General features: G+C 45.7%; 1 protein-coding gene across 1 annotated transcript; it reads left to right on the top strand.

Moving 5' to 3' along the window:
* Nucleotides 1-27439, top strand: MS4A14 (membrane spanning 4-domains A14). Its single transcript, XM_027562201.1, has 6 exons — nt 1-217; nt 3148-3276; nt 5907-5957; nt 9185-9334; nt 13586-13684; nt 25011-27439. The coding sequence occupies exons 1-6, from the start codon at nt 80-82 to the stop codon at nt 27027-27029; spliced, it is 2586 nt and encodes an 861-aa protein (XP_027418002.1). The 5' UTR covers nt 1-79; the 3' UTR covers nt 27030-27439.

Raw genomic sequence — 27439 nt, 5'->3', positions numbered from 1 at the left:
GTGAGACTGATGGCAGACCATGATTTTGGCTGCAATGGTTACTCACCCATTTTTTTTCATAGAGTTTTGCCATTGAATCATGGAATCATCATCTGAGGTCAAAAGATCAACCCATGTCATCAGTGTACAACCAAACGAAACTGTACTGACTGCACTTCCCTATGGCCCTCACAGTTCTCTGCTGGAATTCCTGAAGGGAGAGCCGAAAGTCCTGGGGGTAAGTCCTCGCCCACTCATGGGTCTTCTTGGAAAGGAGACCATGTTATTTCTCCAAGTATGTTTGCAGAGATGCTTTTCAGAAAAGACATTGATCCCCTCAGTTTCCCCTCATCTGTCACCTAAAATACATCCTTCTTTCTTATACTCTTTTAAAAAGAGATAGCCTGTCTATTTATTCATTTATCTGTTACTATTTGCTGCCTTGGGCCTTAGTTTCAGGAGGCGGAATCTTTTTGTGGCGCATGGACTCTTAGTTGTGCCTCGTGGGTTCAGCAGTTGTGGCATGTGGGCTCAGTTGCTCCTTGGCATGTGGGACCTTAACTCCCTGACCAGGGGATGGACCTGCATCCCCTGCACTGCAAGGCAGATTCTTAACCACTGAACGGCCAGGGAAGTCCCTGCAGCCTTCTAAGTCATGAGCATGTACACATAATTGGATATTCAGTAGAAGAGCTAACATGTAGCCTACAAGACCACTTCCCTACATTTTACAAATTATTTCAATTCAGTTCAGTAGCCCAGTCGTGTCCGACTCTTTGCGACCCCATGGACTGCAGCACACCAGGCCTCCCTGTCCATCACCAACTCCTGGAGTCCACCCAAACCCATGTCCATTGAGTCAGTGATGCCATCCAACCATCTCATCCTCTGTTGTCCCCTTCTCCTCCCACCTTCAATCTTTCCCAGCGTCAGGGTCTTTTCAAATGAGTCAGCTCTTCGCATCAGGTGGCCAAAGTATTGGAGCTTCAGCTTCAGTACCAGTCCTTCCAATGAATATTCAGGACTGCTTTCCTTTAGGATGGACTGGTTGGGTCTCCTTGCAGTCCAAGGGACTCTCAAGAGTCTTCTCCAACACCACAGTTCAGAAGCATCAATTCTTCGGCACTCAGCTTTCTTTATAGTCCAACTCTCACATCCATACATGACCACTGGAAAAACCATAGCCTTGACTAGATGGACCTTTGTTGACAAAGTATTTATTTATTTTTAATTGAAGGATAATTGCTTTGTAATATTGTGCCAGCCTCTGCCATACATCCTGCAATGCAGAAGACCTGAGTTTGATCCCTGGGTTGGGAAGGTCCGCCTGGAGAAGGGAGAGGCTCCCCGCTCCAGTGTTCTGGCCTGGAGAATCCCACGGAGTGTACAGTCTATGGGGTGGAAAGAGCCGGACGCGACTGCGCGGCTTTCACTTTCACTGCCGGACGTCAACACGGATCAGCCTTTCTCGCACGTGTCCCCTCCCTCCTGAAACCCCCTCCCACTCCTCTAGGTTGTCACAAAACGTCCCTGTGTTTTGATCAACAAGGGAATTAAAGTTCTGTTTAGAAACATGCAGGGTTTGCTCATTTCTCAGCAATGCTTCTGAGGGCTTATTTAACTCTGAGAAATAGAAAGCTCAACTGTCACGAATAAGACCACTAACTCTGAGGAAATCCCTGGCCTGTTTCAGGAGGAGCTAGCGATCATCTTTGAATCCCAGCAGGGGGGACGGAGGAAACCGGGGCCACTTTTCTAAATATCTTATTAAAGGAGTGAGCTTGGGCTGTGGGAGCACCTCTCTCGGAGCTAAAAGCCTTTGGAGGTGAAGTTAAACATCGCCTTTGTGTTGTTACAGGCACTGGGAGCTCTTTGAAAACCACCCTCAAAGCTCATAGTGAGCTGCAGCGTTGATACACACACAATCTGTCATAAATAGACTAGAGCAAAGCTGTGTGCACAGCCCCCATCCTTAGTACAAGAATCAGAACACTACCGGGACAGTTGTGACCCAGGGCCATAGACGTGTGGCCTGGGGGAACCCAGATGCCTGAGCGGACGCAGAGACGCTCTGCGCTGAGGAAAGCCGCGGACCCCCAGGAACCACCACGCTCCCCTCTCCCTGTGACCCCTAATGGGCTGAGGGGCCCACGGGGTCACTCTTGGCTCTGGACAGGCCTTCGCATCAAGAGGTGAGGCATAACCTCCCCCCAACTTCTCTGCTCCAGCTCAGGGAACTTCATACACTTTCAGAGCACTGGACTGAGGCTACAATTCTCAAAAAAGAAAGAAAAGAAAGTGAAAGTGAAGTCGCTCAGTCGTGTCTGACTGCGACCCCATGGACTGTAGCCCACCAGGCCCCTCCGTCCATGGGATTTTCCAGGCAAGAGTACTAGAGCGGTTACCATAATTCTCAAAGGCTATATTTAATGTGGAAAATGTGTGTGTGTGTGTTGGGGTGAGGATGGTAACAGGAGGCTGGTTCTACAGAAGGGGAAAGAATGTCAAGGTGAGTAGTTTGGGATCGGCGTCCCGAGAAGCTTGCCGTCTAGGGCAGGGCTCCGTGGCAGCCCATGGTCTGTGAGAAACGGGCCGCAGAGCAGGCGGTGAGCCCCGGGCGGGCGGGGGGCGAAGCTTCATCTGGGTTTCCAGCAGCCCCAGCTGCTCACGGCATCACCTGTCAGATCAGCAGCAGCTCTAGAGTCTCATCAGAGTGTGAAGGCGACTGTGAACCGCGCCTGTGGGGGATCGAGGTTCACGCCTCTTTCGAGAACCATCCCCAAACCATACTCCCCAGCGCCCCACACCCCACCCCCCGGCTGTGGAAGAACTGTCTTCCGCGAAACTGGTCCCTGGTGCCGAAAGCCGAGGACCGCAAATTTAGAGGGAGAGTCAGACACATGCTCAAACCCGTGAGATGCAAGACGGACTGATAACCCCAGAGACACTGTCAGCAGGGAAGGGTGAGCATGAAGGATTCGGACACGGACACAGGGGAGTGAGGGGAGGAAGGCCGCCGGGCCTCCTGAAAGCCTGAGTGGTGGGTAAACAGGAGGGGAAGGCACGCAGGCGGAGGGGGCGACATTCTAGTGGTGATGCCCACTCGCCTGGGAGGCTCCAGAGAGCCCGGGCACGCGTGGCCTCACCGGCCCATTCTTCTCTTCACAGGCTTCCCAGGTCCTGCTTGCCCTGATCATTGCCGGCATCGGAGCTATATTTGCATTGAATTACTTCAACTTCGCCCAAAGATTCCCCCTGGTTTTCTTGACAGGATATCCATTCTGGGGAGCATTTATTGTGAGTACTGTTAGGAGCTTTGGAGGAATTACCAAAAGACTGGTTTGAATTGACTCCAGTCCTGAGACAATGAATCCCACGCAGGTGGTCCCCAAGGAGACCAGATAGCCAATCCCCTCCCCAGGAAAAGAAGTGATTCCATCTGGGTCATGGCAGTACCACCATCCTCATGGTGATAACCACTCTTACGTGTACAGTGTTGAAAAGTTTTCCAGCCCTCGTGTGTATAGTAAGTCATTTGCTCCTTACTACCAATCTGGGAGATTAGATGGGCATATATCCTACTTTTCCCTTTGCAAATAAAAAAAATGGAATTTGGGAGTAGGTAGCAATTTAAACCTGCCTGGCTAACACTCACAATCACAGCCTCTCAAAGCTTAAGGAGAATTTTAACACATTATTATGGCTCAACTGCTTCATTATGCCCAGAGACAGTTTATGAATGTCATTCATCCAGCTAATGAAAGAATCGTAAACATAATTCCTAGTACAGACCTATATCTGTCCAATCCCCACAGCCTTGGTTCCTAATCTTATGCCATCATATTTAAGGCTAGACTCTGTAGAGCTTCCGCTATTAAAACCTAGAGTCCCAAAAGGGCATGAGTGTTGTCTGTTAGAGTTGTCGTTACATTCTCAGACCTCAGAGTCATGCTTGCTGCATAGCAGGCGTGAATGAATCGCTCTGTGAACACATGGGTGAACTAATGAAGAAATGAGACACTGTCTCTGTTAACGCCCTGCCTCTCTTGATGAGCACAAACACCCCGAACCTTTCCTAAGACACCAGCAGTGCTGCTAGCTTCCATTTCCCAAACGTCAATGGCGTGAGACAGCGTGACTTTCACAGCGCACACACAGAAAGCAGGCAGACCAGCTCCTCGCTTCCCCACGTCACGAGAGGACGTTCCCAGCGTGATACTGTGTAATTGGCACGCGTGAACGACAATGAGGGTCTGGCACATTACTTTTTAAAACTCCACTCTTCACTGAAGAGGTATTTACTGAGCACCCATCCTACATCTGCAGGAGGGTCCTAGGTGCCAGGGCCCTGGTGGACAAGGCCCTCTTTGGGAGAAGTGACGAGCTGCGCTTAGAAATAGACAGGGTTAGGCATCTGGTGGCTAGGCTATAAGCGAAAGTGCAAGCAGCTCCACAGGCACGTCACCACATCCTGCTGCGCCCTCGGAGGAGTTCCAGGCGTCAGGTGAACATTTAATGGGGACTCACCTGTGCTGGGAGGCCAGGGAGGCGCTCTGCACGTGGGTGTTCACCGCACAAAGTAGAGGGAAAGCTCGCTCCCGGCAACAGTGAAGCATGAGCTGAGGGCTTGATGTGGGCGAGAGCAACAGAAAGAAGACCAATGAGTCTATTGCAGTGGCATAAAAGGAGGCCAAAAATGTAGGCTGGAACCAGGTCATGCCGATCCTTATGGTCGTAAAAAGAATGTGGTGCTTTAATACGAGAGCAAGGTTAGTAAGATCGGAAGACTTGTTATCTCTAAAATGTTATGTCCCCTGAGAGGGTAATGAGCCCAAGCATGATAAGAGCAGATCTGGGAGAACCAGCTGCGGGGAGGCTGCAGGATTCCAGAAATGGAGAGGTGGTACCTTGAACTCTCTGGGCGGCAGCAAAGATAAAGGCGGACGGCTTCGAGAATGACCTGGAAGTAGAGCTAGCCTGATCGGTGACCCAAGCTGGGAGGTGAAGCTGAAGGAGGCATCAGAGGTAACATTCTGATCCCTACATGTCTTCTCAAGGTCCTTGACTCCAAGGCCCAATATCCCCAAAGTGGAAAACCAATTCCCATGGCAGAGGTTCTCATTATTGGAACATTAAAAAAAAATATGGACCCCACCCTGGGGAACACCGGTCTCATTTCTTCTGTGTGGTTCTAAGCTCTCTGCGCTTCCCGGGAGCTCAGTGGTAAAGGATCCACCTGCAGTGCAGAAGTTGCTGTTGTTCAGTCGCCCAGTCGTGTCCGACTCTTTGCGACCCCATGGACTGAAGCATGCCAGGCCTCCCTGTCCCTCATGATCTCCTTCATATCCATTGCATCAGTGATGCCATCCAGCCATCTCATCCTCTGATGCCTTCTTCTCCAGGAGACGTGGGTTCAATCCCTGGGTTGGGAAGATCCCCTGGAGAAGGAAATGGCAACCCACCCAATATTCTGGCCTGGAGAATCCCATGAAGAGAGGAGCCTGGCGGGCTACCGTCCATGGAGTCACAAAGAGCGACTAAACAACAGCCAGGCTCTTTGTGTCTCATATAAATAAGTGGGTAAGATAAGACTAGATTCCAGGCCCCGCACTTACTCAGAGCACACAGAGCTCACCTTCACTATTCCAGGCCCAGAGCCCAGGACGTCTTTCTTTTGGAGCCCAGCAGGGTGGTACCTTTTGGACCTTACGTGGGCAAAGAGCCCTTGTTGAGTGACAAGCATGGCCAGCACAGGATTTTTTTCTTACGTCAGGGCCCACCGTCCTTCCCTGATGGAAGAGGCCAGTTACGGAAGGGTCTGGGAGGGTCACAGACATGTCGGTTACGATATAGTCTCCGAAGGAGGTTATACCGTAGGGCAGTCAAGCGCTCCATCGCTGGTAACTTTTCTCTTTCCTTCCCCACAGTTCACTGTCACAGGGTACCTCACAGGAGCCCACAGCAATGACAAGTGTGTGGTAAGTCGCCTTGTGACTTCTGGGCAGTTTGAAACTGTACTTCTTTTAGAGCATCTTTGGGCAGAAAGCCTTGGGTAATAAAGGACCCTCCAGGGAAGTCTTTGCGCATCAAGTGTGCAGTCGAGGCCCCTGCTATTTGGCAGCAGCATGAGCCCTACAGCCTCCCCCTGGGTGCCGCTGCCTTGGTCAAATCAACCAAAGGACCTGCTTATTAAAGACCACTTTACGCTCCTCTAACTCAACAGTGCTTAACTGGGAGTGATTTTGTGCCTCCTCCAGCTCCACCCCCAGGAATATTAGACAAAGCCTGAAGGCACTTTTTTTTTTCCTGGCTGCCAAGCTCAGAGCGCAGGATTTTAGTTCCTGACCAGGCATGGAACCCACGGCCCCTGCAGTGGAAGCCACAGGCTTAACCACTGGACCGCCAGGGAAGCCCCACGCTGAGGACATTTTGATCATCACAGCCAGGGGTGGGAGGGTGAGGAGGGCTGTTGTCATCTAGTGGGTAGAGGCTGGAGATGTTTCTAAACATTTTAAAATACAAAAGACAGTAAAAGAAAAAAAAAAACTGTATCTGGCTCCAAATACTTATTGTGTCAAGGTGTATAAACCCTACTGTAAGCAAATTCAATCCCAGGGTCCCAGTTGTTACACCCTCACCCCAACAATGGGCTCCCCAGGTGGCGCAGTGGTAAAGAATCGCTTGCCAGTGCAGGGAATGTGGGTTAGAGCCCTGGGTCAGGAAGATCCCCTGGGGGAGGAAATGGCAACCCACTCCAGTGTTCTTGCCTGGAGAATCCCATGGACAGAGGAACCTCGAGGGCAGTCCATAGGGTCACAAGAGTCAGACATAACTGAGTGACTGCACACACACACACACACACACCCCAACAACGACAGAGTCTTCTCCTTGGGGTCTGCCCAAAGTCTGCAGGAAAGAGTCTGGCATTGATGCTGATTGTTCTAGGGCTGAATCCAGGCCACCACTCATCGCTGTGTCAAATCTGAAGGATTATTTTGAGGATTTAATAAGATACCACATATAAGACAAAATGATACTTAAATGTTTACATGCCTAACCAGTCTGATTTTTTTAAGGCCCTGGAGAAGTAGACCTTCTCTCAAAGCCATTTTACCTCTTTCTTTATGGTCCTCTGCCAATATCCGCTAGAGACAGCTACAAACCTCAGGGGCTTCTAGCGGGGACGAAGGCCTCCATCTCTCTCTACCTGTGGAGATAGATACGGACAATGCAGACGAAGCCTCAACTTTCATTCTTCTCTTGCACTGACTTCCTTTTGGACCTGAGGGATAGACCGAGGATAAGGCAGACCTGCCCACGACTCACTGAGCTGGAGGCAGACCGTTACGTCACGGGGACAGCAGTGCTAACCTGGGCGGTGTAAGACCTGGCTCCATCAGAGCTCTTCCTCCGAATTCACAATCACCTGACCCCAGAATCCTACTGACCTGTGACGTGGGGATAAAAGGGGGTTTGCCGACATCGTAAAACTGTCATGAGGATGAGAGGAGACTAAGCTGTGCACGCTCTTTGTAAACTGTAAAGCAGAATACACCTGAGGGGGTGTTGAGCTAGAGATGTTAGTCCATGAAATGTCCTCTGGGAGCCAGAACAGAGCCTTGAAGGAACCAAAAGACTTGGGACTGAGTGAGACGGCATATCCGCGTGACCCTGGGTATTTTCTGCCAAAATCCCCGTGGGCAGAGAAAGATCTGCGTTTGGGGCAAACATTAAAATCATAGGTGTACTTCCAAGTTACACCACAGAGAGTCACACGTCCTGCCGGATAGGACACGGTGTGTAAATGCATAAATGTATCACTGCACTTCCAACAGATGTAACAAAGTCGAGTATAGTAACCATCCGCGGAACTGAGATAGGAGACTTTTCTGTTTCTCTTTTAAAAGAGCACTATCCATGCTGGGATTAGGTAATGAATGACACCTCTCTTCCTTCAAAGGAACTCAAGAGTTATATAACAAAACGAAACAAAATTTAAAAAAAATAGGAAGTAAAGGGAATAGGAAATTGGTGGGGCTATCTGAACTGTTAATAGCTTGGAGGTTCGAAAAGTGAGAGCCAAAGGAAGGAAACCATTAAATCTCAGTCCAAATTCATTGCCATCTGTAAGATGTTACTGATTTGGTTGCTTACGGTTTGAATCCTCTAGGGGGTGAGGTAAGCCACATGAAGGCAAGACCTCATCTTTCGTGTTTACCTTTGTGAATCACGGGCTTAATGCGGCACCTGACACACAGCTGACCTACAAGAAATATCTATTAAAATAAGCAGATATGCCCTAAAGTTGGGTGACTCCACTCTCACTTGTAAAAGCAGAAATGGAAACTCCAAGAGATCTGTTGGTGTGTATAGGGTCCTAGTTTGCTGCTGCTGCTGCTGCTAAGTTGCGTCGGTCGTGTCCAACTCTGTGCGACCCCATAGACGGCAGCCCACCAGCTCCCCCGTCCCTGGGATTCTCCAGGCAAGAACACTGGAGTGGGTTGCCGTTTCCTTCTCCAATGCAGGAAAGTGAAAAGTGAAAGTGAAGTCGCTCAGTCGTGCCCGACTCTTAGCGACCCCATGGACTGCGGCCCACCAGGCTCCTCCATCCATGGGATTCTCCAGGCAAGAGTACTGGAGTGGGGTGCCATTGCCCTCGGACTGAAAAATCGGTTCTAATTACAAGGCCAAGATACTCTCTAGCACACAATTCTGCTTATAGATTATGAAAGATGACACATTAGGATAGAAAGGACGTTTTCTTTAGCATTAACCACAGAGCACCCCAGGGGCTTCCTAGATGGTGCAGTGGTGAAGAATCCGCCTGCCACTGTAAGAGACACAAGAGATGCAGGTTCGATCCCTGGGTCAGGGAGATGCCCTGGAATAGGAAATAGCAACTCATGCCGGTAACCTTGCCTGGAAAAATCCCATGGATAGAGGAGTCTGGTGGGCTACAGTCCATGGGGTTGCAAAGAGTCAGACCCAGCTGAATACGCACCCAACTACAGAGCACCCCTGCCTTCCCGGATTGCTTCCTTAGCTCCCTGGCTCATTCTAAAACCTGGCCTGGCCTATGACTTTGATGAATTCAGGATACTGATGGAGCAACTCCTCCCTGAGGGTTACGGGGAAAGATAAAAGCACAAGGAAATTCTTTCAAAGTGTTTATTTATTTTGTTGTTATTTTTAAACTATTTTCCAGGGACAAGGTGTCACGGGCCTGAATGTTATCAGTTCTGTGGTCGCAGTGGCTGGAATCATTCTCACCATCATCAGCTACAGATACCAACACAAGTACTGCCACGGGCCTTCCCTTGAAGGAATATGCGTGATAGGTAGAGTCCTTTACAATGTAAGTGGTTTCGTTCTGGGCAGTGAGTCTGTATCATCTTGTGTGAACAATGTTCATGGTGCATCGACTCATTCATTTAGACGCCTGTGATCGAGGTTGCCTCAGCATTTGAGCTCACTGTTGAGAAGAGCCAGTGTGACTCAAGAGCCATAGAGTCTGGACTTGACTTCTGGTTTTGTCACTTATAAGCTTGTGACCTTAGCCTAGTATTTCATCTTCTCCGAACCTCCATTTTCCTCATTTGAAAAATGAAGACAATAAGATAGCCCACTGGTGTATTATGACGATCACATACACCAGAGCGTGACTCGGCGCGGTGTAAGGGCCAATAGGATTTAGCTCTTCCTATTAGTATTGACAGGAATTGGATTTGATTTTACCTTATTGGTCTTATTAAGGAATAGAATGATCTAAAAAGTTTGCTCAGTTCAGTTCAGTCATTCAGTCGTGTCCGACTCTTTTTGAACTCATGAATTGCAGCATGCCAGGCCTCCCTGTCCATCACCAACTCCTGGAGTTCACCCAAACTCATTTCCATTGAGACCGTGATGCCATCCAGCCATCTCATCCTCTGTCGCCCCTTCTCCTCCTGCCCCCAATCCCTCCCAGCATCAGAGTCTTTTCTAATGAGTCAACTCTTCGCATGAGGTGGCCAAAGTACTGGAGTTTCAGCTTCAGCATCATTGCCTCCAAAGAAATCCCAGGGCTGATCTCCTTCAGAATGGACTGGTTGGATCTCCTTGCAGCCCAAGGGAGTCTCAAGAGTTTTCTCCAACACCACAGTTCAAAAGCATCAATTCTTTGGTGCTCAGCCTTCTTCACAGTCCAACTCTCACATCCATACATGACCATTGGAAAAACCATAGCCTTGACTAGACGGACCTTTGTTGGCAAAGTAATGTCTCTGCTTTTGAATATGCTATCTAGATTGGTCATAACTTTCCTTCCAAGGAATAAGTGTCTTTTAATTTTATGGCTGCAATCACCATCTGCAGTGATTTTGGAGCCCAGAAAAATAAAGTCTGACACTGTTTCCGCTGTTTCCCCATCTATTTTCCATGAAGTGATGGGACCGGATGCCATGATCTTCGTTTTCTGAACGTTGAGCTTTAAGCCAACTTTTGCGCTCTCGTCTTTCACTTTCATCAAGAGGTTTTTTAGTTCCTCTTCACTTTCTGCCATAAGGGTGGTATCATCTGCATATCTGAGGTTATTGATATTTCTCCCGGCAATCTTGATTCCAGCTTGTGCTTCTTCCAGCCCAGCATTTCTCATGATGTACTCTGCATATAAGTCAAATAAGCAGGGTGACAATATACAGCCTTGACGTATTCTTGTCCTATTTGGAACCAGTCTGTTGTTCATGTCCAGTTCTGTTACCTCCTGACCTGCATATAAGTTTCTCAAGAGGCAGGTGGTCTGGTATTCCCATCTCTTTCAGAATTTTCCACAGTTGATTGTGATCCACACAGTCAAAAGCTTTGGCATAGTCAATAAAGCAGAAATAGATGTTTTTCTGGAACTCTCTTGCTTTTTCCATGATCCAGCAGATGTTGGCAATTTCATCTCTGGTTCCTCTGCCTTTTCTAAAACCAGCTTGAACATGTGGAAGTTCACGGTTCACATATTGCTGAAGCCTGGCTTGGAGAATTTTGAGCATGACTTTACTAGCGTGTGAGATGAGTGCAATTGTGCAGTAGTTTGAGCATTCTTTGGCATTGCGTTTCTTTGGGATTGGAATGAAAACTGACCTTTTCCAGTCCTGTGGCCACTGCTGAGTTTTCCAAATTTGCTGGCATATTGAGTGCAGCACTTTCAGAGCATCATCTTTCAGGATTTAAAATAGCTCAACTGGAATCCCATCACCTCCACTAGCTTTGTTCATAATGATGGCCCACTTGACTTCAGATTCCAGGATGTCTGGCTCTAGGTGAGTGATCACATCATCATGATTATCTTGGTCATGAAGATCTTTTTTGTACAGTTCTTCTGTGTATTCTTGCCACCTCTTCTTAATATCTTCTGCTTCTGTTAGGTCCATACCATTTCTGTCCTTTATCGAGCCCATCTTTGCATGAAAAAGTTTGCTCAGTTAATGCTAAATATAGTTGGAGAAAGTGTCTAAGGCACTTAATAAAGTGTTTTTTTAAATAATTTTAGAGCACAAATCATTATATATAGAGTTTTACACATTACAAGAGATGAACCGTATCTTTACCAGAAAATATAGGGATTATTTTAAGTATTAATCTAATAAGTATTTAATGACATTATTTTTATGCATGTCAGCAATTGCTAAGCAAATTTCGGCTTTCATTCAATCCCAATCAGTCAAATATTGAAGGCTTTTGTCCTTAAATGCTAATGAGGTTTGACTTGGGTGGAGAGAAGTGAAGTGGGAACATGGGAAATTGTCTCCTCTGATAAAGAAGGAAAACAGCCATCAGTGACTGAATGTGAGGTCTTGTGTAATCCTCATGTTTACCCGTTAAAGTGAGCCTGGTACACTCTGATGCGTTCCGAAATAAATTACAGAATTAGACTCATAAAAGGTTACTAAGGAAAGTCAGAAAACAGTGTAAGAGACAAAATCCTAACTGGACCAAGAACGTGACGCTCCCCTATTAGCCTTATCCCTTTTCCCAGGAGGCCACCACCGTGCATTACATTAGCAAATACCAGGAAGAAATTGTCTTCTGAGGTTAAGTGCGCAGATGAACGGACTCTGCTCCTGCCCGGCACAGATGTGCACTGGAGGATTAGTAGCTCCTGCATTCAGAATCCAGGGGACTCTGTTCCCAGACCTCCTACGTATATCACTCCACAATTCCTTGCTGAGCACAACCCAAAGGTCAAAAACAAACTAAAAAGACCCAGGAACAGTGGGCTTTACACATCTCTTGGACTGACTTCTGCCCTGAACACCAATCCATCGTCTACACTGCAGCTAGTCGTCACTTAAAAACACACACCTGATCAGAATCACGCAGTGCCTTCCTGTCAAACACAGAATTTAGACCCAATTTTATTAGGTTTATAAGACTCTAACACATCTATCTGGCCTAACCTTCTAGCATTATTCCAGGCCTTTATCCTCACTGCATGCTGCCCCCTCCACCTTCTAGAATTCTTTAAGTTTTCTAGACCACGTTTTCTTTCTTCAAATGTTCCCCAGCCCAGCACCTATCTTTTCCCACCCACCCGCTGAACTCCTCCTCATTCTCTTTAAGGGGGTCCTTCCTGATCACACCTCCGCCCACCCAGGGTAGGTCTCCCCTTATATTAATAGTAGCCCCCAGTGTTTTTCATAGCACTTACCATAATTCAGTGAAGTAAATAATTGCCTAATTATTTGTCACTGTCTGCCTCCCTTACAGTGATGGAAGTTCCACGAAGGCCAAGGTCAGCCCATCTCGTTCACCAGCTGAAGCTGGTACATTCACAGTGACAGTTAAAGTCAGTTGCGCCCAGCTCTTTGTGGCCCCATGCACTGTACAGTCCATGGAATTCTCCAGGCCAGAACCCTGGAGTGGGTAGCCTTTCCACTGCATACATTGTGGTTTTCTAAAAAAAAAAAAAAAAAAAAGCAAAAGGAGAATATTCAAACTTTTGGCTGTGTTGCAGGGAAATCAAAATTTAGACAGACTCTTGTCCAAGGTTAAGTGTAACATTGGACCCAACTGCAGTCAGCTCTTCTTGTTCCCAAAGGCTAAACTTTTTGGACATCATGCTATTCCCTGCCACTTCTCCGTGCTTTAAGGCAACTAAACGCCACCTTACAGCAGAGTGTGCAAAATGGCAATTATAGGCTACGCCAGACCCAAAGGCTGTTCCATTTGGTTCACAGAAGTGAACAAATACCTGGAAAGTCTCACATTAACAGTGTGTAGATACAGCTGCCTTAGGAAAGGAGAGAACACGAGGCATCAAGGTTCCCATGTTCCCACATGGAACTGTTGCCCGGGACTGAGTGATGGACACTGAGGGATATATCCCTTCTGGCCTTTCTCCGCCCTGTTTCACCTGTCTGAGACAGCTGTCAGGGGCCTCTACAGGCACTGGAGTTCACTGTCCCGGCCCATCAGAAAGACGTACATGGGATGAAAACAGTTCAGTCACTGCGGTTCTAGAGGCATCTGAAACGCGGGCTTTCCCGTGCTTGGTCACACCGTGTGCTGGTCCTTGGTTTATATCTTTGAAATGGTACAGCTTTCATTCCAAATGCCGTAGACTTATCTTCATTATTTACAGGGAATTTTGTCGGTCTTACTGATCATCAGCATAGCAGAGCTCAGCATCGCTGTGACCATCGCCTCCTTCAGAAGCAACTGCTGGACAAATTCAAACGAGGTGCGTTCAATGACGTTTGTGAGTATGGATTCCTACTGGGACACCTCAAGGGGACCTCTAGCCTATTAAGTCAGCAGAGCTGTATTCTCAGGGGCTGAATTACAATTTCTAAGTTTAGGAAGATCAAGGAGGGACAAACTTAAAACTGATGGTTCACTCGACGCTCGGAGACAAACCACGTTGCTTTTTATTCCTCTGCTGTACACAGTCATCTCTGTTCAGACATAACTCCTTATCTCCCTGTCAAAATATATGGAAAACAAGACTAAATGGGGATTCATATTATTGTAACATGAGGTGCTTATACCTGGGCCATAAAGCTCTGAAACAACCCCCTCAACAGAGAGGAAGAAAACTATTCAAGTGATACCAATGTAATGTGTCCTCACTCAGTTGTGTCCAACTCTTCGTGACCCCATGGACTGTAGCCTACCAGGCTCTTCCGTCCATGGAATTTTCCAGGCAAGAGTACTGGAGTGGGGTGCCATTTCCTTCTCCAGGGGATCTTCCTGACCCAGGGATCGAACCTGGGTCTCCTGCATTGCAAGCAGATGCTTTACCCTCTAAGCCACCAGGGACGCCCTCGTGATACCAATAGTATTTATAATAATCACTGTAGCTCCACATTTATCGAATGTTCACTATGTTAGTTATTGTTATAATCACCTAACACAACTTAATCTTAATTATTAAAGCATCTTTATTTTACATATGAAAGAAATTAATAATCTAATTGAGGATTCCTCATATGTGATGAGGCACTTTTGCTGTTTAAAAGATTCCCTGTCTTTGGCTTCAACAGTTTAATTAAAATGTGCTTTGGTGTGCATCCCTTTGGATTTATCCTGTTTGAAGTTCACTGAGCTTCTTAGATTTGTAGATGAATATTCTTCACCAGATTTGGTAAATTTTCAGTCATTATTTCTCTAAATATTATTTTTTCCTCTTTTTCTTTTTCTTCTGAGATCTCAGCGTGCGTGTGTTGGTCTGCTCGCTCATAGCTCACAGGTCCCGTAGGCTGTGTTCACTTCTCTTAACTATTTCTTCTTTCTGTTCCTCAGACCCAATGATTTCAATTGTTCTATCTTCAAGTTCATTTATTATTTCTTCTGCCTGCTCAGATCAACTTCTGAACCCCTCTGGTGTGCATTTTTATTAAATTTCTCAGCTCTAGAAATTATTTTGGTTCTGTTTTATAATTTATATCTTATTTATATCTTCATTTTGTTCATATATAATTTTGCTATGTTTGCACATGATTTTCTTCAGCTCTTCTAGGATCTTTGAGTTGTTTTAAAGTCTTTGTCTAGTATATCTGAATTATGGGGTTCCTCAGGTGCAATTTCTGCTCATTTATTTTGTTGGCTCAGTCAGTAAGGAGTCCATCCACCTGCAGTGCAGGATACCGGGGTTTGATCCCTGGGTTGGGAAGATTCCCTGCAGAAGGAACTGGCAACCCACTCCAGTATTCTTGCCTGGAGAATTCCACAGGCAGAGGAGCATGGCGGGCTACAGTCCACAGGGTTGCAAGAGTCGGACATGACTTAGTGAATAAACAACCACCACCCCTGAACAAACCGCATTTTTCTGTTTCTTTGTAGACCCTGAGATTTATTTTGTTGGAAACCGGACATCTGAATCTTATAATGCATGAACTCTCGAAATCAGACTCTCCCTTTTCCTTTGGGTTTTCTCAGGGAGAGGGCTTGTTTGTTTTTATTGCCATAGAGCATCTCTGCGGAAAAGGCAATGGCACCCTACTCCAGTACCGTTGCCTGGAAAATTCCATGGATGGAGGAGCCTGGTAGGCTGCAGTCCATGGGGTCGCTAAGAGTAGGACATGACTGAGCGACTTCCCTTTTTTCACTTTCATGCATTGGAGAAGGCAATGGCAACCCAGTCCAGTATTCTTGCCTGGAGAATCCCAGGGACAGAGGAGTCTGTTGGGCTGCCGTCTATGGGGTTGCACAGAGTCGGACACGACTGATGTGACTTAGCAGCAGCAGCTGAGCATCTCAGTGCCAGAGAACAGCCTGAGATGAAAGCTTAAGAGCTTCTCAGGACTTTTCTCAGCATGCATCTTTTCCAGGTCTGTATGGTGGGCTTCTACATTTTCACATATACATAATTGTTTCTGAACATCAAATCAAAACAAAAATAGTTGAAGATAGGGGTAGCTTCCCTCAAAGCTGCCTCAGCCAATATGGATTGAAACAATGGCATCCAGCCTCTGCACTTGCACCTCAGTGATGAGAAGCACTGACCTACAATTAAAACAGGAAACCTGATATTTGGGAGACAAGGTCCTTACTGCCCATCCCACTCCAGCAGGTCACACTAGGGACATGCGTTGTCGTCTCCCAGCTTCCTGCCAGGGGCTGGGAGTGAGAGATGAGTGCTCACTGCTGTTCTGAAGGCTGAAACTGGCTGACATAACTTGCCAGTTTAGCAGCCAAGAGGTCCTTTGGAAGCTTCAAGTGTTCAAACAGACTCCAGAATTTCAAAATAGTTACTTCAGTTTCTGCCAGTATGATTATTGCGCAGATGAATAGGCAGGTTCCAGGAGTTTCCTATTCTGCCTTCTTCCCTGTGACTTCTCAAGAGTGATTCTTAAAACCAAGCAGTGTACATCTCCTTTGTTCTTTTTCAAAACACTTTTTGGCTGTTCTAGGTGTTCAGGATTTCCAGATTTGATTTAGAAACTATCAGTTCCTACAAAAATCTTCCTTGGATTTTGATTGGAGCTCTATTGAACTTATAAATGATCTGGAGAAAACTGCTTACTCATAATATTTAGCCTTCTTATAAATGTCTGTGATATGTTTACATTTTCTTATATTTCCTTTCATTTCTCTGAGCAATAGTTTGTAGTTTTCAGTGTATAAATCTTATGCATATTTTGTTAAATTCACCCCTGAGTATTTCATGTTTTTTCTTGCTATTGTACATGGCATTTAAAATTTTTACTTGCCAGATGTCCATTCCTAGAAAGAGAAATGCAGTTATTTTTATATATTGGTATGCTATGACTTTATAAAACTTACTAACTCTAGTAGCTTTATTATTGATTTCCTAGAATTTTCTAGATAGACATCTATTTTCCCAGTAAAGACACTTTTATTTACAAATTTTATTCCTTATTTTTCTTGATTTACTGAACTGTGTAGAGCCTCCTGGACATTTTTTCGTATTTTGAATGCTGAACATACACAACCATTCTTTGTTCCCAATCTTAGGGTAAAAAAAAAAATAAAAAGTTTACCCTTAAATATGATGTTACCCTATAGGGTTTTCATGGACTAAATTTACCCTTATTTTTCAGAGAATCTTTTATTATAAATGAGTATAAATGTAAAGTTTAAACTCATATGTAACACTTTTATTATCTGAGCCCAAATGCCTGATTCATCGCTCTTTTCCTGATACGAGTACAGAAGGTTATAAAGCTCTGCAGAACACTCTAGGAGCAAACTGCTCACACTGAATAACTATCCAATTTAATTCTACGAACAGAGCTTTGTAATTGCTCTGCAATATGCAAGCTACAATAGAAGATTTAAAGCTATGATGCAATATGCACCCTGATCTCAAGAGGAAAAGGAAGTGGACTCTGAATGTTTCCTGTGCCCACCACAGTGCCCACCACGGTGCCTAAAAGCATGACTTCTTATAGTCTTTGGTCGTACCCACTCTGAAGTAAGGCATAAGTGAAGTAGCTCTTACGAGGAAGCATAGGTATAGGAAAGCACAGGACCTATAATTCTACTTCAGCGTATGAATCCAAGTTCACAAGTTAACAGCTCTTGACACTAGTTGGATCACTTAAAATCTCTCTCTGAGTCTAGCTCTTTAAGTCATAAAACAAGGATGACAACCTCATACAGATGTCATAACAACTAGCTGACATGACTTTGGAGCCTTGCTTAGCACCTGGTAATCTCAGTTATTATTAGGGACGCTGCTGCTGCTGCTAAGTCGCGTCAGTCTTGTCTGACTCTGTGCGACACTATAGACGGCAGCCCACCAGGCTTCGCTGTCCCGGGGATTCTCCAGGCAAGAACACTGGAGTGGGTTGCCATTTCCTTCTCCAATGCAGGAAAGTGAAAAGTGAAAGTGAAGTCGCTCAGTCGTGTCTGACTCTTCGTGACCCCAAGGACTGGAGCCTACCAGGCTCCTCTGTCCATGGGATTTTCCAGGCAAGAGTACTGGAGTGGGTCGCCATTGCCTTCTCCACATTAGGGATGAGTAAACTTATTAAAATCATCGCACTTAAATAAAGCTAGATAAACTATAATTCATGGCTCCAAACTGCTCTTTTAACAAATGAATGAATTATAATTCAAACGAAATGGAAGTTTGGGAATAAGTAAAAATTCAGACATCTCCCTTAAAGTACCATTTGTCTTCACATAAATGCCCTCCAACAAGGATGACATGTAGGTGTGGAAACAAATTGGAAGAGTGGGGAACGATAATGTGAGAATGTGGACAGCCACAGCTTTAGCCTGTCATCCAGCCACTGGGTGACCACAGCGAGATCATTTAATCACCTAGAGGTCCAATTGCTTCATCAGATAGAAGCAGTAGTCTCTTCTGACTCTATAGATGACCTCAGACAAGGACACAGGCTGACAAAACCCAGAAGACTGGTCTGTAATGACAACTCCTCTCAAATACAAATAAGTTGTAAGGAATGGGAAGCACTGGCTACATCTTACTTGTTTGTAATGAAACTGAAAGGGTTAGTCACTCAGTCGTGTCTGACTCTTTGTGATCATGTGCACTGTAGCCCACCAGGCTCCCCCATCCCTGGAATTCTCCAGGCAAGAACAGGAGTGGGTTACCATTCCCTTCTCCAGGGGATCTTCCCAACCCAGGTATCAAACCTGAGTCCCCTTCATTGCAGGCAGATTCTTTACCATCTGAGTCCCGGGGAAGCCTATAAGGAAAAGTCCAAATTTCCTAGCCTAGTGTCTTAATCCATTTAGGCTTCTATTAAAAACAACAACAACGACAGACTGGGTGACTTAAACAGCAGAGTTTTATTTCTGGGAGCTCTGCAGGCTGCTGAGTCCAAGATCAAGGTTCCAGGAGGTTGAGCCCACGTCCTGGTTTATATCTCGCTGTGTCTTTATATGGCAGAAGGAGCCAGGGAGGCCTCTGAAGTCTCTTTTATAAGATCGCTAACCCCATTCATGATGGCATGGTTCTCATGACATAATTTATCACCCGAAGGCCACACCTCCAAATGTAATCACGTTGTTGATTAATTTTCAATATACGAAAATTAATTAATTTCCACCCTTCAATTGAGTCGCTCGGCCGTGTCTGACTCTTTGTGACCCCGTGGACCGCAGCACTCCAGGCTTCCCCGTCCATCACCAACTCCCGGAGCTTGCTCAAGCTCATTGTCAGTGAGCATCATCCTCTGTCGTCCCCTCTCCTCCTGCCTTCAGTCTTCCCCAGCATCAGGGTCTTTTCAAATGGGTCAGCTCTTCGCATCAGGTGGCCAAAGTATTGGAGTTTCAGCTTCAACATCAGTCCTTCCAATGAACACCCAGGACTGATTTCCTTTAGGATGGACTGGTTGGATCTCCTTACAGTCCAAGGACTCTCAAGAGTCTTCTCCAACACTACAGTTCAAAAGCATCAATTCTTTGGTGCTCAGGTTTCTTGATAGTCCAACTATCCATACATGACTACTGGAAAAGCTGTAGCTTTGATTAGACGGACCTCTGTTGGCAAAGTACTACTGTGTCTGCTTTTTAATATGATGTCTAGGTTGGTCATAACTTTTCTTCCAAAGAGCAAGCGTCTTTTAATTTCATCGCTGCAGTTACCATCTGCAGTGATTTTGGAGCCCAAGAAAATAAAGTCTCACTGTTTCCACTGTTTCCCCATCTATTTGTCAGTAATTTCCATCCTTGCTCCCTCCCAAATTCATGTCCTTTTCATATGAAAAATACATCCTTTCTATCCTAGTAGCCCCCAAAAGTTCCTTATTGTTACAGCATCAACTTCAAAGTCTAAGTCCAAAGTCTCAGCTAAAACATCATCTTAATTAAATATGGGTGAGAGTTAAGATATGGCTTAACCGGAGGCAAATTCCCTCCAGCTGCAAACCTGTGAAACCAAACGTGTTATGAAACCAAACTTCCAAACTACAGCAAAGGAATGGGCATGGGATACACGTTCCCACTCCCTAAGGGAGAAACGGGAAAGAAGGACAACTAGGTCTCAAGTAAACCTCAGACCTGACAGCACAAACCATTTAAGGCTTAAGGTGAAAGAATGGTCCTCTTGGGCCTGATGCTCCGTCTTCCAAGCACACTGGGAGGACCTCAGCCCCACTGAGCAGGAAGGCCCCGCGGCCACTCCCCGCCGGGGCGCTGTGGCTGCCGGCCTGGGGTCCTGCGCCTGCGGCTCTGTGTTTTGAAACCGAGGGTGCGGTGGCCATGTCCCCGCGGGTCTGCTGGGCACAGTGCCTGCAGCAGCCCTCGGCCTCGACCCCACCTCACAGCACTGGGTGAGGGCATCTTGACTGCCTGAGCCTGGGAGTTGGTCCCATCCTTTGAAACCATTCTTCAGGGGCCCTTGCACTCAGGGTCTGTAGTGGGAGTGCAGCCCTGGTGATCTCGGACGCCTCTGGGGATCATTCTTCCATTGTCTTGGAGAATCGCTTCTGGCTGCTGGTGAGATCGCGGATCCGCAATACTTTCCTTATCAAAGCAGTCACTTGGCCCACTCTCCTGTTTTTGGTGGCTGGCTGGGTCTTTGTTGCAGCTCATGGGCTTCTTCAGCTGCGGGGTGTGGGCTCTCTAGATGTGGCATGTGGGCTTCAGAGCACACAGGCCCAGCTGCTCTGTGGCACACGGGACCTTAGTTCCCTGACCGGGGATCAAACCTGTGTCCTCGGCATTGGAAGGTGGGCTCCTAACCACTGGACCACAGGGGAAGTCCCCACGTGATCTACTCTTAAATGTTCTCATTTTTTTTGTAATACAAATGGACTGAGAATTTTCCACACCATAGAGTCCCACTTCCTTTTGGCTTAATAATTCCATCCTTACATCATTTTTATCTTCTCACATTATAGTATAAGCTGTCTGTAGAAGTCAAGCCTCACCTTCAACACTTCACCTAGACATAGCTTCAGTTAAACTTCATTGCTTACAAGTTCTATCTTCCACAGAATACTAGAACATAAACACAGTTCAGCCATGTTCCTAGCCACTTTATACCAAGATCACCGCCTTCTGGTTTCCAATGACATTTTCCTCATTCCTGTCTGAGACCTCATCAGTGACCTTTATCATCCATATTTCCACCAGCACTTCATTCAAGATTACTAAGGTGTTCTCTAAGACAGAAGTTTTCTCCGCAGCTCTCCTTTTTTCTTCCTGGGCTCTCACGGAAATTGTCCCTAACAGTTCATTCACAATAATATAAGCCTTTTCTAGCATGCCCCTCAAAGCTTTTCCCGCTTCTACTCATTACCCAGTCCCAAATCTGCTTCTGCATCTTTGGGTATTGGTTACAGCAGCAATCCCACTTCTTGGTAACAGATTTTGTCCTGACCTAGCTGGGATGCTGTGGTAAAGCTGTGTGTGAACTCACGTGTGCTCCACACTCGTTCCATGTCTGACTCTGTGATTCTAGGGACTGCAGCCCACCAGGCTCCTCTGTCCATGGAACTTTCCAGGCAAGAATTCTGGGCCAAGTTGCCATTTCCTCCTCCAGGGGATCTTCCCATCCCAGGGATCAAACCTGCGTCTTGTGTGGCTCCTGCTTTGGCAGGTGCATTCTTTACCACTGAGCACTTGTGAATCCCCGTACTAAATACTGGGTAGTTTAAAGGATAAAAATGCATTTCCATGGTTCTGGGAGCTGGGAAGGCCAAGATCAGGGTGCTAGCTGGTTCCGGGTCTAGTGAGGACCCGCTTCTTGGTCCACGGACGGCAGGCTTCTCATGGAAGAAAGGACAAATCACAGGGCTCTTTCACCAGGCACAGATCTCACTGACGAGGGCTTCACAGTCATGGCCCAATCACCTGCCAGATTCTAACTCTCAACCCCACACACGGTCAATGAGGTTTCAACGCGCAGCTCTGAAAGGACACGTTCAGCTCCCGGGACCTACACATCTGACAGTATCTAACTGCTGGTCACCGGCCATCACACTTGCTACACCCCAGCCTTATGTTCTTGTATCCACTCTTTCCGCTCCCTGGACTTTGGTTCCTTTCTTCCTTCATCTTACTTTATACCCAAGGAATCTCTGTTCATCCATCAGGACACAGACCAATGTCTCTTCTTCAGTGAACCCTTTGCCAGCTCTCAGAATTAGCTCATCTTGTACATTCTCGTGAAGCACATAGTACCTAGTTCTGTAATAGCATTTGATAGACTGTGTTGTTATCCATTTATATCTTGACCTATCTATAATTCTGAGCACAATTATAGGGAAAAACCCACATTTGACTATGATCTTGAGCGTCCAGTTCATCTAGTAGATCAGATCAGATCAGTCACGTCCGACTCTTTGAGACCCCATGATTCGCAGCATGCCAGGCCTCCATGTCCATCACCAACTCCCGGAGTTCACTGAGACTCACGTCCATCAAGTCAGTGATGCCATCCAGCCATCTCATCCTCTGTCGTCCCCTTCTCCTCCTGCCCCCAATCCCTCCCAGCATCAGAGTCTTTTCCAATGAGTCAACTCTTCGCATGAGGTGGCCAAAGTACTGGAGTTTCAGCTTTAGCATCATTCCTTCCAAAGAAATCCCAGGGCTGATCTCCTTCAGAATGGACTGGTTGGATCTCCTTGCAGTCCAAGGGACTCTCAAGAGTCTTCTCCAACACCACAGTTCAAAAGCATCAATTCTTCGGCGCTCAGCCTTCTTCACAGTCCAACTCTCACATCCATACATGACCACAGGAAAAACCATAGCCTTGACTAGATGAACCTTTGTTGGCAAAGTAATGTCTCTGCTTTTGAACATGCTATCTAGGTTGGTCATAACTTTCCTTCCAAGGAGTAAGCATCTTTTAATTTCATGGCTGCAGTCACCATCTGCAGTGATTTTGGAGCCCAGAAAAATAAAGTCTGACACTGTTTCCACTGTTTGCCCATCTATTTCCCATGAAGTGATGGGACCAGATGCCATGATCTTCGTTTTCTGAATGTTCAGCTTTAAGCCAACTTTTTCACTGTCCTCTTTCACTTTCATCAAGAGGCTTTTGAGTTCCTCTTCACTTTCTGCCATAAGGGTGGTGTCATCTGCATATCTGAGGTTATTGATATTTCTCCTGGCAATCTTGATTCCAGTTTGTGTTTCTTCCAGTCCAGCATTTCTCATGATGTACTCTGCATATAAGTTAAATAAACAGGGTGACAATATACAGCCCTGAAGAACTCCTTTTCTTATTTGGAACCAGTCTGTTGTTCCATGTCCAGTTCTAACTGTTGCTTCCTGACCTGCATACAGATTTCTCAAGAGGCAGATCAGGTGGTCTGCGATTCCCATCTCTTTCAGAATTTTCCACAGTTTATTGTGATCCACACAGTCAAAGGCTTTGGCATAGTCAATAAAGCAGAAATAGATGTTTTTCTGGAACCCTCTTGCTTTTTCTATGATCCAGCAGATGTTGGCAATTTGATCTCTGGTTCCTCTGCCTTTTCTAAAACCAGCTTGAACATCTGGAAGTTCACGGTTCACATATTGCTGAAGCCTGGCTTGGAGAATTTTGAGCATGACTTTACTAGCGTGTGAGATGAGTGCAATTGTGCGGTAGTTTGAGCATTCTTTGGCATTGCCTTTCTTTAGGATTGGAATGAAAACTGACTTTTCCAGTCCTGTGGCCACTGCTGAGTTTTCCAAATTTGCTGGCATATTGAGTGTAGCACTTTCACAGCATCATCTTTCAGGATTTGGAATAGCTCAACTGGAATTCCATCACCTCCACTAGATTTGTTCATAGTGATGCTTTCTAGGGCCCACTTGACTTCACATTGCAGGATGTCTGGCTCTAGGTCAGTGATCACACCATCGTGATTATCTGGGTCGTGAAGATCTTTTTTGTACAGTTCTTCTGTGTATTCTTGCCATCTCTTCTTAATATCTTCTGCTTCTGTTAGGTCCATATCATTTCTGTCCTTTATCGAGCCCATCTTTGCATGAAATGTTCCTTTGGTATCTCTGATTTTCTTGAAGAGATCCCTAGTCTTTCCCATTCTGTTGTTTTCCTCTATTTCTTTGCACTGATCGCTGAAGAAGGCTTTCTTATCTCTTCTTGCTATTTTTTGGAACTCTGCATTCAGATGTTTATATCTTTCCTTTTCTCCTTTGCTTTTCACTTCTCTTCTTTTCACAGCTATTTGTAAGGCCTCCCCAGACAGCCATTTTGCTTTTTTGCATTTCTTTTCTATGGGAATGGTCTTGATCCCTGTCTCCTGTACAATGTCACGAACCTCATTCCATAGTTCATCAGGCACTCTATCTATCAGATCTAGGCCCTTAAATCTATTTCTCACTTCCACTGTATAATCATAAAGAATTTGATTTAGGTCATACATGAATGGTCTAGTGGTTTTCCCTACTTTCTTCAATTTAAGTCTGAATTTGGCAATAATCATTATAAACCTGAATATATGAATATTGAGTAGATAACTTAAAATATCTTAGAAAGTGAAAGTGTTAGTCCCTCAGTCAGGTCCCACTTCTTTGCAGCCCCATGGACTATAGCCCACCAGGCTCCTCTGCCCATGGGATTCTCCAGGCAAGAATACTGGAGTGGGTAGCCATTCCCATCTCCAGGGGATCTTCCTGACCCAGGGATCGAACCCTGGTCTCCTGCACCACAGGCAGATTCTTTACCATCTGAGCCAAATCCTAAGTATGGGAAGACTAATCCCAGACAATCTCAATAAACTCCCCTCTTCAATAGATGAGACAATAGAGGCTGAAGACTTGTCCATAAAACAAACAACAACAAAAAAAACTAGTGAGTTGGGACTGCCCTGGTGGTCCAGTGTTTAAGCTTCACTTCAGGAGGCATGAGTTCTATCCGTGGTCGGGGAGCTAAGACCACATATATGCCGTGTGGCATGGCCAAAAAACAAATTTACAAAAAGTAAATATAAATAAGCAAAACTAATGAGTTGATGGTAAAAGCAGTCTTGGGTTTGTTTTCTGATTCCTCCTGTAGATTTTGCTTCCTGTATACTATCTTAAGGGAGAGAGGAAAAATAATTTGGGACTACAAGAAGAAAATAATGTCAAAGATGATTCTGTTCTATTGTTTCCCTCACCCTTTGGTTTTATAGATTGTGTTTTTCTTGCCTTCGGATGTTACTCAAGAGAGTGAACTATCTGTTCCTGACGAAAATGCCGTCATACAATTTGAGCTACAAGAAGAGTCTACTAGTGCTGATTCAACGACAAACATAAAACCTGTTTTCTTTGGAGGCTATTCATTCTTCAAGTTAAGAGTCACAAAAAATCAGTTTACCTTCCAACATGCAGGCAGGAGAGGCAGTAATAGTTTCAACACATCTTCTCTGTTTATGGAAGATGAACGACAGAAATATGTCCCTCAAACTTTAAGCCTTTATGGAGAAGAAGTGGAGGTGAAACATTCGCCTCCCATTCTAGAGCAAAAGTCCTCAGAAATCATGATGAATACTGAACCACTTAAAGACGAAGACCTACAAGCTGCTATCACACAATCCCCAGAAGAGAAACCTCCACTGTTGCAGGACCAAGCCTCAAAACTCCAACTTTTTCCATCTTATTCTGTAAAAAGTGTCCACGATTTACCACCCCAAGACTTGCCATACCAAGCTCCGAGAGCCAAAACTTCGCCAGAACAAGACTTGCTATCTGAAGCGTCAACATCTCATGTCACAGAGTCTCATGGAATTACATCCCAAGACAAGGAATCCCAGGGCATACCACTGCAAAATACACAATCCCACGACATGCTATCTGACTACCTACCATCCCCAGACATGCCTGCCCAAGACCTTGCTTTCCAAAGACAAGCCCTGCCGTTACAAGCCATACCATTTGGAGCCACGTCGTTACTTTCTGTGCAGTCCTCTAATATGCAACACTTAGATCGACGGTCTCTGGATTTTCAACTACACAACATCCAATCTCAAGAACAGAGAGCTGTGCATTTATTGTATCAAGACATTAAATCGGAAGTCATGTTAATGACCGAAGAATGGAAACCTGAGGAGGAACTTCAGAGCAGGAGACCATCAAAGCAGCATTCCCAACTGCAGCAAAGCAAAGGCTGTCCGTGTGCAAAACAGAAAGCCCTTGACGTGTACATTCAAGACCAACCACACCCAAGGAGGAAATCCCTAGACAAGCACATCAAAAGCTGGCTCTCTCCAAAAAAGCAATTCATAGATAAGGAAATCCAAGTTAGTCAAACCATACTGCAACTCCCAGACCAGCAAGCTGAGAACCTGCGAATCCAAGAGGAGAAACCCCCGAGGCAGCTCTACCAGGATATGCAAATCCAGGAGTACCATGACTGGCAGTCTCCAGACAGGAGAGTCCAAACCTGGCAATCTTTAGGACAACAATCCCAAGAATGGAGAACTCAGGACTGGAAAAGCAAAGAATGGGAGAAACGAGAACGGCAACTTGAAATGCAGCATTCCCAAAATTGGGACTTCCAGGCCTGGCAAACCCAAGATCTACAAGTGAAAGAATCCCGAAAGCAGAGGTCTCTATTCCAGGAAACCCAGACTCTGCACGCCACTATTCCAGCTGACCTAGATGAACAGTCCCAAGATGTTCTACAAGACAGTCAGCACCAAAATAAAGACCAACAAGACCTTCAATCTGCAGGAATCCAAAAAGAAGTTATGGAAACAGATGCTGTGCAAACAAGGGACATCAAATCAGAGGATATGAGTTGTGGAAAAAGCCAGACTCCAAGTGACTTGCAATCAGAAGACGCGAAGTCAGATTTTAACTGTTTCTCCTACCAAAGCTCAGTACAAGAACTTCAATCCACAGGAAGTCAAAAACAAGATATGGAAACAGATGCTGTGCAAACAAGGGACATCAAGTCAGAGGACACGAGTTGCGGAAAAAGTCAAAGCCCAACTGACCTGCAATTAGAAGACATAAAACCAGATTCTAACTGTTCTTCCTACCAAAGCTCAGTACAAGACACATATCACGCCTATATGTCCAATAAAAATTCAGAGCAAGATGTGAAACAAGACACATCAACTTGCTCCGCTGTATGCAAAGAAGGCCAGTCTTTAGCTTCCACCTCCTGTGGCTCAAAAGAAAGAGAGCAATCTGAAGACTTGGGCTAATGTGCAGACTCTCCCACACACTGCACCACTCCTGATTTTGGAACCGAATTAGGGAAAAGCAATCTCCAACGTCTGTGTGCAGGTGTGGTTACTACCTTATTTACTCACCAGAAAACAAAGGGCAAGCAAAACACTCAAAGGACATGTCCTTAATTATAATAAAATGACAACAAATATTAATACTATATCAGAACTTTCTGGGGGTGAAGAAATAATTCACATTTAAACTCTGTTATCAAGGTTAGTGTCTCAGTTTATGATCACTAATTCTTTTTACAGCTTAATATTTAATGGAGTTACTCTTCTATGGTGCTAACATGTTTTGCCTTCACCTTTGTGTATTACAGGAGCTCAGTAAGTCAACCAGGAAGAAGTCTACGCAGCTCCCTAAGGGCTCAAGGACCGAAAGA

The sequence above is a fragment of the Bos indicus x Bos taurus genome, chromosome 15, assembly GCF_003369695.1.
Source record: "Bos indicus x Bos taurus breed Angus x Brahman F1 hybrid chromosome 15, Bos_hybrid_MaternalHap_v2.0, whole genome shotgun sequence".
NCBI lineage: Eukaryota > Metazoa > Chordata > Mammalia > Artiodactyla > Bovidae > Bos > Bos indicus x Bos taurus.
This window is presented reverse-complemented; position numbering and strand designations above follow the sequence as displayed.

Bases quoted from the DNA above. Each gene is read 5' to 3' on its own strand.
- MS4A14 (XM_027562201.1), top strand. From the start codon at position 80: ATGGAATCATCATCTGAGGTCAAAAGATCAACCCATGTCATCAGTGTA. The intron at 218-3,147 runs GTAAGTCCTCGC...TTCTCTTCACAG, and splicing joins GAGAGCCGAAAGTCCTGGGG to GCTTCCCAGGTCCTGCTTGC. The intron at 5,958-9,184 runs GTAAGTCGCCTT...ACTATTTTCCAG, and splicing joins ACAGCAATGACAAGTGTGTG to GGACAAGGTGTCACGGGCCT.